General features: G+C 40.0%; 1 protein-coding gene across 1 annotated transcript; it reads left to right on the forward strand.

The window, feature by feature from the left end:
• Positions 1-641: 641 nt before the first annotated feature.
• sec31b (SEC31 homolog B, COPII coat complex component) lies at positions 642-14,553 on the forward strand. Its single transcript, XM_053340871.1, has 26 exons — positions 642-731; positions 1,393-1,501; positions 2,702-2,825; positions 3,212-3,407; positions 3,495-3,590; positions 4,162-4,302; positions 4,724-4,866; positions 4,968-5,067; positions 5,177-5,338; positions 5,557-5,709; positions 5,820-6,050; positions 6,142-6,216; positions 6,321-6,413; positions 7,432-7,549; positions 7,665-7,843; positions 7,959-8,085; positions 8,282-8,427; positions 9,154-9,327; positions 9,423-9,575; positions 9,690-9,882; positions 9,968-10,363; positions 11,231-11,289; positions 11,770-11,895; positions 11,996-12,115; positions 12,229-12,300; positions 13,031-14,553. Exons 2-26 carry the CDS (start codon positions 1,423-1,425, stop codon positions 13,208-13,210), a joined length of 3,636 nt encoding a protein of 1,211 aa, XP_053196846.1. The 5' UTR covers positions 642-731; positions 1,393-1,422; the 3' UTR covers positions 13,211-14,553.
• Positions 14,554-16,213: the final 1,660 nt, after the last annotated feature.

A 16,213-nucleotide genomic window follows, 5' to 3' on the forward strand; every position in this document is an offset into this window, starting at 1 on the left:
TCACTTATATGTTTAAGTGCATTGTGAATAGATCTTCTAATGTTCAATATGAACAGAAGGAAAGATTACGGTAAGAAAAAAACTGTTTCATTGTTCATTTGGGCACCTGACTGTTGTTTCATGACAGATTTTCACATACTGTTCATATTCTGACTCATAATTAGTCTCTACACCAATTCACATGAATAAATTCCCCATCAGTCATTAATACATGTTTGATAAATCTTATGGGGAAAAAAGACATTCACAATCACCAGTGCAGGAGAACATTTTATAGAATATGATGAATACAACATAATTTAATGCTGATTTTTTAAAAATTGTTCAATAAACAGGTCATATTTACTATATTTGTATATACAAAATGTGTATCAGCGGCACAAAAAAATTTAAGAATTTAAAGAAGGATGTATATTGATTCCATTTTTTGTATAATGTGAGTTTCATTAGTAAAAGTCTAGTTAAAAGACGTGCATACTGTAGGGTGTGTTTTTTTCACCTCCCACATGTTAAAAAACGGGTCAAATTTAAACTTAAGTGTGACATCGGGGTTACCTCAGGCCACGCGAGAAAAGTCTGCGTCGGCCACCGTAGCGCAGTGACAACACGGCAGAGCCCTTTGGTCTAATGCTAAGCTGCTAGCTGCTAGCTTGGCCGATGATCAGCAGCTAACAACTGTAGCTGTCTAGGTTGTGAATAGTGGCAGTCGGGCTGTGACTGAGACAGTTGACGTGAGTTACTCTTTTGAAACACCGCGTTAATCTTTTTTATTTTTTACTTTGCTGTCTTTAAACATATCTGATACAGACGCTTGTCTTTTCTGTTGAAATAGGATATAAGGGGTGGTGGCTGTTAGCTTGCTTGTTAGCTGGCTCTGATTAAGCACTGGGATTAAAGGGCCAGACACTGATAGCAAGATAAAAATAACACATATGACTTAAAACAAGAGTAAAACTCGGGTTAATATTGAGTTAAAGATAAATAATGGCTGCCAGCAGATTTTCGACTAACGATCATATGTGTGATATGCTCACTTGTTAGCTACAGTTTAGTTTAACCTAAGCTAATGATTAATTATTTTACAACCGGCTACAGTTTAATGGAGATAATGTCACTGCTGCTTAGGTTTTAATCACCCTGATGTTATCAACATACAGCTAATATTGTCACAGTAAACATTTTGTAGCTTTGAAATGGTTTGATCTGTAAACGTTAGCCAGACATTTCAGGAAATAGTCTGAGACATTCTGTCTGTATGGGTGGCACCCGGTGTCAAGGTAAAAAAAAAAACCCAACATGAATATTTGAGACGTGAGTGCAGATTTGTGTGTCACTAACAACAGTGAATGTAAGAAGTAAACCAGTGTGTTTTATTGAAATTCCTCTGTCCAGGATTTGAGACTTGAGCACCTGTAGAGGAAGATGAGGCTGAAGGAGATCCAGAGGACTGCCCACCAGGCGTGGAGTCCAGCCGGGCACCATCCTATCCACCTGGCCTTAGGTAGCTGTGATATACGACTCTTTACTATCTCTCCTAAACCAAATGACTGTTTACAAATCATGTCTGTCTTTACTATGTTTGCTTTGAGCTGCTTTAGCAGATTTAACAAGCAGTGGTTAGACTTGTTCTCATTCCAGTAGTGGAAGATGTACTGAGATCCTTTACTTAAAGACCCTCCTCCAGACATGTACTAAGACAGGGGAAGACCAGGATTTTATATGTTGTAAACTCATTTAAGAAAAAAAACAGATTTACAACACTGTTAATGATTGTATCTAAAGGGAAACACAGCATTTCTTTTCCACTGCTGAAAGTTGTTGAGTTCATGTATTAAACTTTAATTTCTGGAAAGATTATTGGACTTAATTTCAACACGATTACCTGTGCAGGTAGTATGACAGTTTTAATGCCTGTGCTGGTGTCAGGGCAGGATTAAATGCAACAAGTATGACAATAATTGGGATGCACGGGAGGCTTGTGTTTATTTTGCTATTTGTAGATTTATAAATAACTATGTTAATGTTTTGATGTAAACTATGAAAGTCAGGGCCAAATATTTCTGCTGCAGGGCCGAATTTAGCCCATGGGCCACTATTTGCTTACCTCTGCACTATTATATATATAGATTTAGCTTGGAACAATAATGTGTATCTGATATGTTTTTTCCACAATAAATATGAATACTACTTTAAAATAAAAGTTTAACTGCTGGAAACAAGATGACCCCTACTTCACAGTAAAGTAAATTTACAAAAGGCTTCAAGTTTCATCATACTTTTGTAAGTTGAATATTGGTCCACAGCTGGCTCCACACTAGTTGTTTACTTTGACCCATGTGAGGGGAGATGTGTATTTGGTGCAACAGCAAACAACACATAAACATCTGAAACATGTCAAGTGTTTCAGACACAAATACAAACTGATATTTTGTAAGAGACCACAAGCCCATGTCATTTATAATTGTGTCATTATGTCATTTATTGTAAAATATTCATTTGAAAGGTTACCAGTAGCTAAAACTGTCAAATAAATGTAATGGGTTAGAAAGTAGGATATTTCCTTCTGAAATGTGATGGAGTGGAAGTATAAAGTACTTATAGTGAAGATAGTATAGTAAAGTGCAAGTATCTTAAACTTGTGCTTGAGCAAATGCACTTAGTGTCATTTAATCATTGTCTGATTCCTCTTATCATTGAACAGGCACATCAGCACAGCAGCTGGATGCCTCTTTCAACACCACAGCTGCCCTGGAGATATTTGAGGTGGATTTTTCTGATCCCTCTCTGGACATGCAGCTTAAAGGGTCATTACCCACCTCAAACAGGTAAACTATACGAAGTCATGCAATTCCAATATTTATTTTGATATACAAATACCTCAAATTTATTTTATGCTTTTATTTAGACACATCAAAACCAAAGGCAAAAATCTCCAGTATTTTGGAAGAGCCCATGTAGACATTTTATGCACAGTTTGTATGAAATTATGGCAGATTTTAAAATGGAAAGGGATTTTTTTCACTCTAACCTATTATTTTACATTACCTGTGATTCATCTGCAAAAAAAAAAAAAAAAAAATATGGTTGATTTTTAGCGTAATAGGCAAAGAGTTAGAGAAATGAAGCATACAGCTGCATCCTTTGAGGCTGGCTCATCACTTTGTCATATGTGTCATTTACTTAAACTCACAATACTTCTCATGGTCCACAGGTTGCACAGTATCGTATGGGTGAATTTTGGAATGGGAGAAGATGGTATAGGAGGGAGACTGGTCGGTGGCAGTGAAAATGGCACATTAACTGTATATAACCCAGAGGCCATAATTAACTCTGGAGCTGAGACAATAGTGGGACAGTCTGACAAACACACAGGACCCGTCCGAGCACTTGATTTCAACCCTTTTCAGGTAAAAGTTGATTGGAGACAGTTAATCTTTTTAAATAATTTGTACTATACTTAACATAATTAATCCTTCTCAATTTATTCCTCTCAGAGTAATCTCCTCGCATCAGGAGCCAATGATTCAGAGATTTATATCTGGGATCTCAACAACTTCAGCAGTCCGATGACACCAGGAGCAAAGACACAGGTGGGTGACCACAGCTTCAATCTGTATCTTTTAAAGTTTACATTTTTTTAGGGATGAGCCGACTTGTTGTATAAATCAAAACACAAAAAAAGAACCCACAGTGTTAGACAGGCAGCTTTCTCTTTGTTTCTACACCTTGTAGTTTCATATGTGTGAGTTAAGAATGAAAGCCACAGGTTTATGTTTATGTTTTCTTTTAGGTGTATGGTGGGTGTAATTTTCTTTTTAGATAATGGAAATGATGAAAACATACTTGAGAGACATTTTCCATAATGTTTGAAAGGAATTTAAGTGTCCTTTTTTAATGTAATCATTTCATAAAAACAATAAAATCTTTAATTATGACTATACAAGCTGTCCTCTTTCATACATCTGTGATACTGCTGGATCTGGCACAATCACAATCTGACCTTAATCCTACTACTTACTGGGTGGCAATTTTAAGTTGGTACCATCACTGTTTTTTATGGCATTAGCCTGACGTATTATTATTTGAATATCAGGGATCTTTGTGTCTCAGACTTACTACTTGATATTTTGTGTCAGTAACAGCTTCTGTCTCTCCTTTCAGCCCGCTGAAGACGTCAGTGTCGTGTCCTGGAACCGGCAGGTCCAGCACATCCTGGCCTCTGCTAACCCCAGCGGGAAGGCAGTTGTGTGGGACTTAAGAAAGAACGAGCCCATCATCAAGATTAGTGACCACAGCAACAGGGTTGGTGGCTTTAAAATGAAACACAGCAAATCCCAAACTACATTCTGTTAATTCATTTCAAATTCATCCTGGCTGGACCAATCAGTAATATTGATCTCCTGGGAGAAGATGACCCTTTGAAATATATGCTGGTATCTGCAGTTACTTCTCTTTAGACAATAAGCCAGAGTAAACAGTTTGGGGAGGGGGTGGGTTAAGCATAAAAGCTAAACAAAACAGCAACTGGAATAACACAACTTTTTCATTGTGGCCGCCTATTAAATAAAAAACATACACAGCTAAAACTTTCACTTCCTCTACAAAAGTCTCACTACCTCATTAGAAAGTGGCGAGGGTGGAGAGAGGAAGGAGATTAATAATGAAGTTGATATATAGAAAATCCTTTTCATCATTGTAATTGTGATCTGTGATGTGTGTTCAGATGCACTGTTCAGGGATGCTCTGGCACCCTGAGGTCGCCACTCAGTTGGTGTTGGCCTCTGAAGACGACCGCCTGCCAGTCCTCCAGATGTGGGACCTTCGTTTTGCCACATCACCCCTTAAAGTCTTTGAGAATCACACAAGGTAAGACTTAAGCAGTTTATGTGTCGTGCTGTTCTCTTTTTTTTTTTGTGGCCATCTTGCAGAATATACAATATGTGCTTTGTATTATTATTTTCTTATAGGGGAATTCTGTCCATATCGTGGAGCCAAGCTGACCCAGAGCTCCTACTGAGTAGTGCTAAAGACAACCGGATCCTCTGCTGGAACCCAAACACTGCAGAGGTATAAGAGATTAAATGCTGCTTCTCTGTCATCCCTGAATTACTTCACCTTGTTATTATTATGCTTTGGTGATAACATAATACATCATGTGCAATTTATTTAATCCCAGGTCATCTATGAGCTTCCAACAACGAACCAGTGGTGTTTTGATGTCCAGTGGTGTCCCAGGAATCCAGCTTTGCTTTCAGCTGCCTCGTTTGATGGGAGAATCACTGTTTACTCTGTGATGGGAGGGAGCTTGAAGGCTCAGGAGCAAAGCGCCGCTGATAAGGTAGTGTTCTGTTCTGTTTTTATGTGATGTTTTTAATCCCAAAGGCCGTGTGCTGAGCTGTATTGTTTGTCCACAAGATGGTGCTCATGTGAAGGTTGACAAGATTGACAAATGAACTACTCTTAAAACGTGTATCGAATTTGGAAAAGTGTCTTATAACTGTGGAATTTCATCTAGAGAGTTGTGCTTGCTTTAACATTTAACATTTTATTTAACAGATATCCTCCTCATTTGATTCAATGGATCCCTTTGGTACAGGGCAGGTGCTCCCTCCCCTGCAAGTTCCTCAGCCTACAGTGCAGGACACCATAGTTCCCCCTCTGAAGAAGCCACCTAAGTGGGTGCGCAGGCCAGTGGGGGCTTCCTTTGCTGTAAGTACAAGGCTAACAATGTTCTGCACCCACCTTAATGAGAAGGACTTTGCTAAAAATGTCCCAATTCATTTAATTTATAGCTGACTTGTTGCTTTGTTTTGCTTCAGTTTGGTGGGAAACTCATAACCTTTGAGAATCCCAAGATGCCTCCAGTGCAGAGCCCCCAGCCCGTCCCCAGGCAAGTGTTTGTGAGCCAGGTTACCACGGAGACAGAGTTCCTCCAGCGCTCCAGGGAGCTGCAGGCGGCGCTGCAGTCGGGTACTTTCAACAACTACTGTCAGGCCAAGATTCAGCACGCCACGTCAGACGCTGAGCAGGACATATGGAAGTTCCTTCTGGTGGGCCCTCATGTCCTCCTGATAAGAAAGAAACATCATTAAATCTGTCACCCAGTGTGTGTGTTTAAGCTTTCACTGCCTCTGTTTACAGGTTAATTTTGAGGATGAAGCTCGCATTAAATTCCTCAGACTGTTGGGTTTCAGTAAAGATGAATTGGAGAAAAAGGTATATTTCCTCTGATACACTATTGTATTAGCATCAATTATAAGCATGTATCATACCTATGAATCATATTGTGTCTTACCTGTGAAACTGTTGTTATCTTTCAGATTTCAAAATGCCTGGGGAAGAATTTTCAACCCAATGGACATGCAGTTGATGCTGAAGACTTGGCAAAAAAGATGCTGCAACTCTCCACTGAGGTCAGCTGTTGTTCAGTTCAGAGCTTTATTGTCCTTCGAGGGGAACTTTGGTTTGCAGTGACAGTACAAACAACAACAAACACAACAAACATGAATAAATAAATAAACAGTGACATAACAAACATCATCTCAGCATACAGCACAACCAAACTTGATAAGTTCCTCCAAAAGTGGGTGGTCAGAGCTGGAGCTTTCTTTAAAACAAGCCTGTCAAAGATCTCTGAGAGAGAGAGAGAGCGAGCTGCTGCATGCCAATTATCTTACTGGCTTCTTTCACAATTTGGAACAGACGATTTTTGTTTTTCACTGACAAGTTTCCATGAAATGAAATTAAGCAATAACATTAAAATGGACTCAAAGGATTTATAAAATAAAACCATCAAAATCTTGTCAACATTAAAGGAATTTAGTCTGCGCAGAATGTATAATCCCTGCAGGCCCTTTTTGCAGATTGTTGATGTGTTGAGGTCGTGTCAGTTATCGATCACTGTCCCCAATGGCCCATGGTCAACCTCTCCATCCTGGAGCAGACTGACTAAGACTGTGTCGTCCACAGATTTCAAGAAGTGCCTGTCATTGTGGTGACTTCTGCAGTAATTTGTATATAAAATAAATAATAATTTCACCATACCAACATCAAGACTAAAAAAGGACACTAGTTTATGGCATAAGATGGGTGGCTGAATTGAGTTAAAAGCTGAAGAAAATAAAAGCAAATAAAAGTCTAGCATGAGTTTTCGTACCCTCAAGATGCTTGTAAATACAGGGGCACTGATAGTAAGTGGGGAGGTGACACTGTATTCACCCCACATATCAAATAAGTTACTTTAAACATTTGAAAAGTCATTTTCATCATCAAAACGTAAATAAAAATCATTAGATGCATTTGCAAGCTCTGATTTTTCAGTAAAACAGGCCAATATTAATTGGCCTGTTTTTCCTCTTTCAGACAAGATGATTATTTATAAATCTTTTTGGTCATTTTGATGTTAAATACTCCTTTTTTTTGTCTTTCCAGAGGTCTGATGAAGCAGCTTCAGTTGGTGACGCCAGAACATCAGGTTCTGTTTCCCCGGCAGACTTTTTCAGTCAAACTCCAAAGGAAAACACCAACTTCCAGATCCCTGTGTCATGTGGTAAAATCCCTCATCTGCATTTGCACTTCATTAGCTCTGTTTGGATATTTAACACCATGTCATTTTATGTGTGTTTCTGAGTGTGTGGCTAATCATTTTTTTTTTCTTTTTGCAGATACTGATGGTTTGATAAGCCAGGCTCTGCTGGTCGGTAACTTTGAGGGAGCTGTGGATCTGTGTCTTAACGACGGTCGCTATGCTGAAGCCATCCTGCTTGCTATCAGTGGAGGAGAAGAGCTGCTCAAGAAGACTCAGCAAAAATATCTAAGCAAGCAAAAGAACAGCATTTCAGTGGTGAGAAATTTGATGTTACTACATTTGTTTGATTGATGTTTGGTTGGTACAATCACTGGGGGGAATGTTTAAGCTCTATATTAACTTCATTTAACTCTTTTATCCTCAACTGCAGCTCATATCATCAGTGGTGACTCAGAACTGGAGGGACATTGTCCAGAGCTGTGAGCTTGACAATTGGAAAGAGGCCCTCGCTGCTCTGCTAACCTATGCCCATCCTGAAGACTTTGCCCGGCTTTGTGGTAGGTTACTCACAAGTGAAGCAGCACATTGTTCATGCTGTGACTTGCCTCACTTTCAGGAGCATTGCACCATTTTTATCCATACCTGTTTAACTTGCTGAATAACCTTTTTTTGTCTGAGCTCATCACCCCTGCTCTCATGTTAACCCCTCTTGCTGTTCTCAACACTTTTTATATCTGTTGTTCTTCTCGGTAGATACCTTGGGAGGCAGGTTGGAGCTAGAGGGGACAGAGAAGCGCTGCCTTCAAGCCTGTCTGTGTTACATATGCTCTGGGAACATCGAGAAGTTAGTGGAGTGCTGGGCCTTGCATAGAGATTGCTCCTCCCCTCTTGGTCTCGAGGTATAATCTCTTTTAAGTTTGATGTGGACATTATTTTAGTTTGTTTTTTTTGCACCAAGTACTTACATGTACACAGATCAGAAAAAAATGAACTATGTGGCAATGTTTCCCACAGAATCAGATTATATTTGTGGTGGTAGGTGATGGGAGGGGGGAGGGGGAGGGGGGGGGGGGGTTTAAGTGTGCCTATGTAGAAATTAATGGAATAATGTCATGATTTTAACCTCTTTAACTATTTTTAAAAAAGCAGCAGTAAACAAAGTTCACTGTCATTTGAGTAGAACATTCTAAGTTTACAACATGCATCTGAATGCACCATGAAGTCCGTTGTTAGCACAGTGTACGGTGCTGTACAAAGCAATGTAAAACCACACTCGGTCGTTTTTACATTTTTAGGTGGGAATTGCACCTCTCAAGTGCAGATGGTGTGACGTGCTGCAGGGTAAAAGCTCAGATGAGGGTGTCTTTGTGCAGTGGGTGTAGTACGAGTCAGTGCAGGCACATCCGCATCTTTTTTAGAAGTGAAAGAGTGCTTGAGCAGGGTGTGCAGCTCCAAAAATAGATTAAGTACTCGAAAAATGATCGAGAAGCCTATTGGAGTGCTTATTTGAGCCATTTGTATAAAGATTAAGCTGTAGGAGTAGAGTAGAATAGTAACCATAATAGATTTTTTACTTTATTACTTACTTACTGACATGTTTCTGTTTGTCCATTTTTACTTTCCAGGATCTGGTTGAGAAAGTAATGATGCTGCGTAAGTCAATTGAACGTCTCCGCAACAGCGAGGTGGCAGTCCAGAGCCCCATCCTGGCTGAGAAGCTAACCTGCTATGCTGGTATCCTGGCTGCAGAGGGCAGTCTGTCCACTGCTATGACCTACCTGCCCGAGAACTCGGACCAAGTAAGACGACCCAATTTCCAACACCAGAGTCATAGTATTTCTCTTTTTGGATTGCAATAAGTACATTTGTTTGTGCTTCATTTTGTGTTCTGCAGCCTGGGATCATGATGTTGAGAAACAGGCTGTTCCACGCTCAGGGAGAGGCTGCCACTGGACAGCAGCCTCCAAACTCTTTCAACAGAGTCAATGTGTCCACAGCCAAGCCTGCTCCTGCTGCTCAGACTCATGCACCAAAAGCACAAATTATGGTATAAATAGATTAGCAACCAAAAGCATAAAATCATTAATATATCTTGTTAAATTATCTTCTATTTATGGATCTTAGCACCTTTCTTGATTGTTTTTATTCTCTCCAACCTTAGGGTCAGTACCAGCCTTCTGCTCCTTCCCAGGCGGCTACACAACCGCAGCCTCCTCTGCCATCACTTTTTAACCCTCAAGCTGCTCCAACCAACACCGGGCCTGGCTTGCCACCTTCTTCTCATGTACTGCCGCCCAGTGTGACTCGCCCTGCCATGAGGCCTTCCTACCCCCAACATCCTGCTCCTGCTCCAGGTTTGATGCTGACTATTTGTGTTCTACTATCAATTATGTCAGACTGCTTTGATTTGCTGTAGTGACTTATGTGTCCTTTTTTTAGGTTTCCTTCCGCATCAGCCATTCCAGCCTCAGCCTGTGCCCATTGGCGGACCTTCAGCCTTCTCTCCTCCAGGTCCCACCATGCCAGGGGCTAATTTATCTGGACCTGTTCTACAGCCCCCTTCATCGAACCCTGGAGGCGCACCCCCATTGCCCAGCCCCGGGGTTCCACCGACAAGCTTCATGCCATCTACCTCTATGCCATCAGGCCCTTTGCCACCCAGCTCCCAGCCAGGAGCCCCAGTTCCCATGTACCCAGGGAGCCTCCACAACCAGGGGCCTGCACCCCCCATGGCTGGTCCCTATGCTCCTATGGGAACAGGCTATCCACAGGGAGGCCCTGGAGCTCCTGCTGTGAAGCCCTTTGGGGCCTCTGCTGTCGCTCCTCCTCCTACAGGTAGATACCATGTTGGTCACTTTATAGTCAAAAAAGCACAATTACATCAAGTAATTTCTCATCTACACGGCATTACAGATGTTAACAGCAATCTGTGTCTGATTATATTCATGAACCATGAATCATATTCATCTGTCCCCCTCATTTGACTTGCAGGATACTTTCCCTGGCTGAGTTCCCTGTGTGAACAACAAGGTGACAGGGTTAGGGTTGCACTGAGTTCACTGAAATCTACAGAGTAACCATAAAAAATGGAAATACCAGTACAGCTTAATACAATGCAACACAACATCCGTGCAATAAATTCTACCTGAGTTTTTGTTGAGACCACGTCTTTAGTTGCAGTTTATAATCAGTGGACTGTTGTTTTGGATTGTAATCCAGTGTACAGGCTTTCTATATTTTTCTGGTCACCTATTGTGTGTTCAGTCGTGTTTGCTTTTGCCGCTTGAATCGAGAGAGTGTATTTTTTTAATTTTGGATCATACATTGTCAGGCCCTTACAGATACCATTTACAATCATGAGAGTGAACTCAGATGGTTTAAAGATGCATACATGTTCCTGATGAAAAAGGTAGATATGAGGTGCTCATAATTATTGAGTAGTGGGCTGTTGTTGCTGTTGAGTGATTATAAGGCTGTTGCCTGAACATTTTTTTTGCCATATTTGCGGTTTTGTTTCTGCATTAACTGCCAGAATATGTTGCACATCTGGCAAGTTCTCACTTAAAGCATTTTTGCCATGTTGACTAACCTTGGCTCCAAGAGATTGTCTCACATAGACAATCTTGGACTGCGTGAGTGTGACCAGGGCCAGTAGAAAATGCCAATAGTCTTTTCTAATTGTCTCTTTGTCTTCTGATTTAGGACCTCAAGAAGGATGGAATGACCCACCAGCAGTACGAGGTGGACCCAGGAAGAAGAAGGTAACGCTGTGTCTAGTAATTGACAAAAACACTACAGAAAGAATCAGTCCCTGACTTCTTCTTCTTAATAATTTGCCAGTTCAACTAATGTCCATTTTTATATTATGTTAAATTAGAATGAATGCTTTTAGCAAGTATACAGTGTTCAGTCTATCTTATAAGCATGACAGTGAGCAGCAATTACATTTTTATGTATTTCTGTCACAAACTTTTGGAGGAACTTTTAACTTGTATATTACACGGTTGAATATCCACCTGAGAGGACAGATGGATCATGCAGTGTAGTAGTACTGGCAGAATGTAAATAAGTCAGCCCTTCAAGAGCATAATCCAATAATTTCAGTTTGTAACTACCTAACCAAAGCCAAATCCAGTTCTTGCAGCCCAAAAAGTTCCTGTAATGTAATCAGATCAGAGATGCTGATCACAGCTCCCTCTCTGTTATCTAACTATCTTCTCACTAACTGTGTTACCATGCAGGTCCCTGATAACTACACTCCACCAGCTCCCATCACTGCTCCTGTGATGGGATTCCCCGTGGAGGCCCCTCAGCCACACGAGCACGCCCAAGTCCCCCCCGGAGCCCCTCAGGAGCCCAGTGTGCAGGTCGGTGTTTGACAAGGGGTTGTTATCTCTATTCTCAGCAGCAACGCACACAGCAAACATGTCAACAGCAACCTTGGATTTGTGTACTTGTTTTCCTCAGCTCCTTCAGCAGCTGCCAGCAGAGCGGGTGGAGCAGAAAGAAATCCCCGCTGAGCACATGGTCCTCAAATCCACCTTTGACAGCCTGGTGCAGCGCTGCCAGCTAGCAGCAGGAGATCCAGTAAGTCTCATAGTCGGTCTTTGGCATCAAACAGATTGTATTTGCTTTGATGGAAGGACAACGTTGAGTTTATTAAATATGAAATGACTGAAAATATTTTTCCCTTTTTTCAGCAAACAAAAAGGAAACTTGATGATGCAGCCAAACGTTTGGGATACCTGTATGACAAGCTGAGAGAGCAGTCGGTAAGGAATTAAAAAATGCAAACAAAGGTTCAGTTCTTTATAGTCAGAGAAGGAAAAGAGATTTACAAAAAACTGATTGTTCTCAGCCATGTGCTGAAGTTAAAAGTGAACTGGTGAGTGTGTGTCTTCAGATCACAAGATTAGCTGAAATCATGAATCAACACGTTTGTTGCTCTCACTGAAACCTAACTGATTGGTCCTGTTTGTTATGTATGTCTCATTGACAAGTGATCATTAAACTCAAATCACATATAACATATTTTTCTCATGCGCTACATAGAAGTAGTTAATGGTGAGGTCTGTGGATTATCCTGAGGAACCGGGATATTGTTTCTGTCAAGACATGTTGAAGCTCGTTCTTCAAATATATTATTTGCAGCTTATAATAACATTTGCCTCCATGTATTTGGGAGGTGGCTGAAGTCTTTGTGACATATCTCACAACATGGACAGGTATTATCGAAACTAGACTAGATACCAGATAACAGTAAAGTACTTTTTGTAATTTGAGCATCTTGAAGTCAACAAATCACAAATCTTCATTGAAGTCAGCTGGATACATTCAGGATTTTGGCAGTTTATTAGATTAAACAAGTTTAGCAATCTGAGAATTTGTGATGTTACATAAACTGATACACATAAAGTTATAGTAGCTCTATTCAGAGCAGGCAGATCAGCTGACACATTTAACATAATAATGTTGTTTCTCTGACGATTTTATTTCTTTCAGCTCTCCCACAACATCCTTAACGGGCTCCACGAGATCGGCCGTTGCGTGGCGAGCCAGAACTACCAGCGGGGTCTGGAGGTCCACACCCATGTGGTCAGCAGCAGCAACTTCAGCGAGATCTCCGCCTTCATGCCCATCCTCAAAGTGGTCATGACCATCGCCAACAAGCTGGGTGTCTAACCCTGGAGACACCGCCCACCAGACTTCAGTGTTATCATATTGTTATATATGTATTTATTTCTCTCTCTCTTTTTTTTTTTTTTTTTTGACATAATGACGTGCTTTGATAATAAGAATAATTACAGATGATATTGCTGATTGTAGTCTCCATCACTCCATACATATTCCTTCCTAAGGATTTGGCTGATTTGGGCAGCAAGGTGGATGTTTTTGTAGAGATTTGTCGATGTTGCTGTGGTGATTTTACGATAAGATGAATGTATTCTGAAAGTTGTGATTCTGTGTAAATTCAACAGTTGATGTAATATAAAAAGAGTCAAATGCTGCAAAGTTTGAATTAAGGTTGTGCGGTCGTACAAGTCGGTACATTTTTGTCGTCCGTATGACACCACTACATATTTCTTCCCTGGCATCAGCAGACATTGAACCCCTATAGATACATTATTTTGATTTAATGCAAACAGTGCTCCATCTGCAGAAACTAAACATCTGGGACTATCAGCTTCTACATCCTAAAAAGTAGGGGTGAAAAAAAAATTGTGACAATAAAACTTCGGGGGTGCACTTCACATCCGTCTATCAGAGTACTTTGTACACGGGAGAAATGACTGATATTCTGATATTTCATGACAAACATCGAGAACATTTGAAACACTGTAACATACTGTAAGTACTGATTGTGCTCTTCATCTGCTGTAAACTGATTGTGTCCAGTGAATTGTGCCATGAGGGTTTTTGGGCCAAAGCACTGCAGAAGAATGTCATACAGTGATTGTCAAGTTGCTGTTTTTTTTTTCTCTTCCCCATTTTATGTTAACTTAACCCCCATTAGCACTGAGACTATGAATGACTGAGTCTTAACCTTCGAACTTGCTTCTGTGTGCATGTTTCTTATGTGAACTCTTTAACTGACTGCTGAGCTCACATGGCAGCTCTTAAACAAAAATTATATTAATTTATGTTGAACTGCAAATGATTTGAAATATGCATCCTCTGTGTTAGCCTCTCCCTCTGTTTAAAGATGCTTTAACTCATCTTTCCACCCAGGCTTCATCCTCTCCTTTTCTAACTCGGAATTGCGTTGTTGTTTTTTTTAAAAGTCATACTTGTTTTAGATTAGATCATACAATTATACCAACTTATATGAACTGATGAATGAAAAAAAATATGATATACTGAGGTTTGTAGCTGGACATTAAGCTGGATAGTTTGGTGTATCATGGCAGCAGAAGGCAGTAAAGTGCCTCAGTGTGCTCATTTTGGTTGCACAGATATTTATACAATCCATGTTGCTTTACTCATTTCAGTATCTTTTTTTCAAATAAAAATTCACTTCTAAAGTTTCCAGTCTTGATGAATTCTTCATTTATACCTCACAAAAAATATAAATTGATCACAAAAAGAACTCTGATCATACTCTAATCTACAAAACTATCGCACATTTCTACTACACATGTGATCAGTTTTAATAAGTCATAATATCAACAGCGGTATTTCCACATTTATGCAACTTTATAGTTTTACTCAATGAAATTAAAGAGGGAAAATGTGCTTTTGACTGCACTACATTTATTTGACAGCTGTTGTCACAGATTTTACACACAAAAACCAACAAATAAAGTGCAACAGTGTAAGTAGAAGTCAGAAAGCCCCTCCAGATGTGATTTTCCCACAAAAAGTTCAATTATTTAGTTAAAAATTGTTAAAAACCTCCCTCACTAAAACTACCAGCATCTATCAGTATGCAAACAGTATTATTTTTTTCTCATCTATTTTCCAAACCTTTCCCCCCTCCAGCAGATGAACGTGAAAAATATGGTGTCAACTGCACAGTTACAAACATTTAAATAACGACATCATTTTGAGTGGAGGCTGACTTTATGAAATACAACCATCACAACCACCTAATTACATGACATGAATTCATCCAAAACCCAATAATACAATGTATGTAGCCTATGTGTATAACATTATCATACTTGAAGTGGATGTTGCTGATGACACATCTCTATTATATAAACCAAGCCATTGTTTTATCACATATTATTGGATTTAGGGTTATCCTACTTTAGGCTATTTCCAATCTGAACAGTAGATGGCATCTGCTTAACATACTGGCATGTGTTTATCATGTCAGTGTCTCTATTCAACCCTCACACAACTGCTGAAACAGCACTTTTACTGTACTTTCTATACAAAACAATCACAGGTGGACAGCATTTGCTCGCAGCTTCTTTTTTCCTATTTTCGTTTGAAGCAATTGAACGCACCAAAATCAGCAGACTTTTCTCTGTTAAAGACTTGGAGGAGCGTTTCATTACTCATTCATTTTATTCACAGTCAAATCCCGAGGCAGTGTTGCTGCTGTGTAATGTCAGTTTGCAAGCTGGCACAGGTGGCTCATCCGCCCATTGGTCCAGGAGGATCACAAGTCAGGACCTCGCTTGTGATTGGCCGGCTGGAGTCAGACGCTGTGCGGAGTGTGGCGTGAATGTTTTTGGGGTATTTTGAACTGCAGTAACCTCGATCATGTAAGTCTGGTGTGATAGTAATATAATGCAACTTTAACCACACACACCACCACACCACTAGGGCCTGAGTCATGCAGATCTCTCCGTTTCTGGGACACAGGCTTGCAGGAGTTTGGCTCAAAGCACTGATTATTATAACTCCATGGAGACTAAATGCAGTTTATCCAAAAACTCATGTCACTTAGAAATAAAGAGCCTTCTAGGATGTGAAGGGCTTAAAGCTAGAACTATTATATCTGTTATTAATAAAGAAAAAATGTGTTGATTCATCGGTTAAGAATTTAAAAACACATTTATGTAATCTCAAAGTTTGAAGTGACGCCTTAAATTCCACATTTTATCAAATCAAAACAAAAATGTTCCCAAAAATGAAAGAAATAATAAACATTTGAGCAGCTGAAACTAGTGAATATGTTTTACTTTTACCCATCAACAAATTGATTAGTGAACTAATTCATTTCAGCATGGGGAG

Source organism: Scomber japonicus, chromosome 20 (assembly GCF_027409825.1).
Source record: "Scomber japonicus isolate fScoJap1 chromosome 20, fScoJap1.pri, whole genome shotgun sequence".
NCBI lineage: Eukaryota > Metazoa > Chordata > Actinopteri > Scombriformes > Scombridae > Scomber > Scomber japonicus.

Bases quoted from the DNA above. Each gene is read 5' to 3' on its own strand.
- sec31b (XM_053340871.1), top strand. From the start codon at position 1,423: ATGAGGCTGAAGGAGATCCAGAGGACTGCCCACCAGGCGTGGAGTCCA. The intron at 6,414-7,431 runs GTCAGCTGTTGT...TTGTCTTTCCAG, and splicing joins TGCTGCAACTCTCCACTGAG to AGGTCTGATGAAGCAGCTTC. The intron at 7,550-7,664 runs GTAAAATCCCTC...TTCTTTTTGCAG, and splicing joins CCAGATCCCTGTGTCATGTG to ATACTGATGGTTTGATAAGC.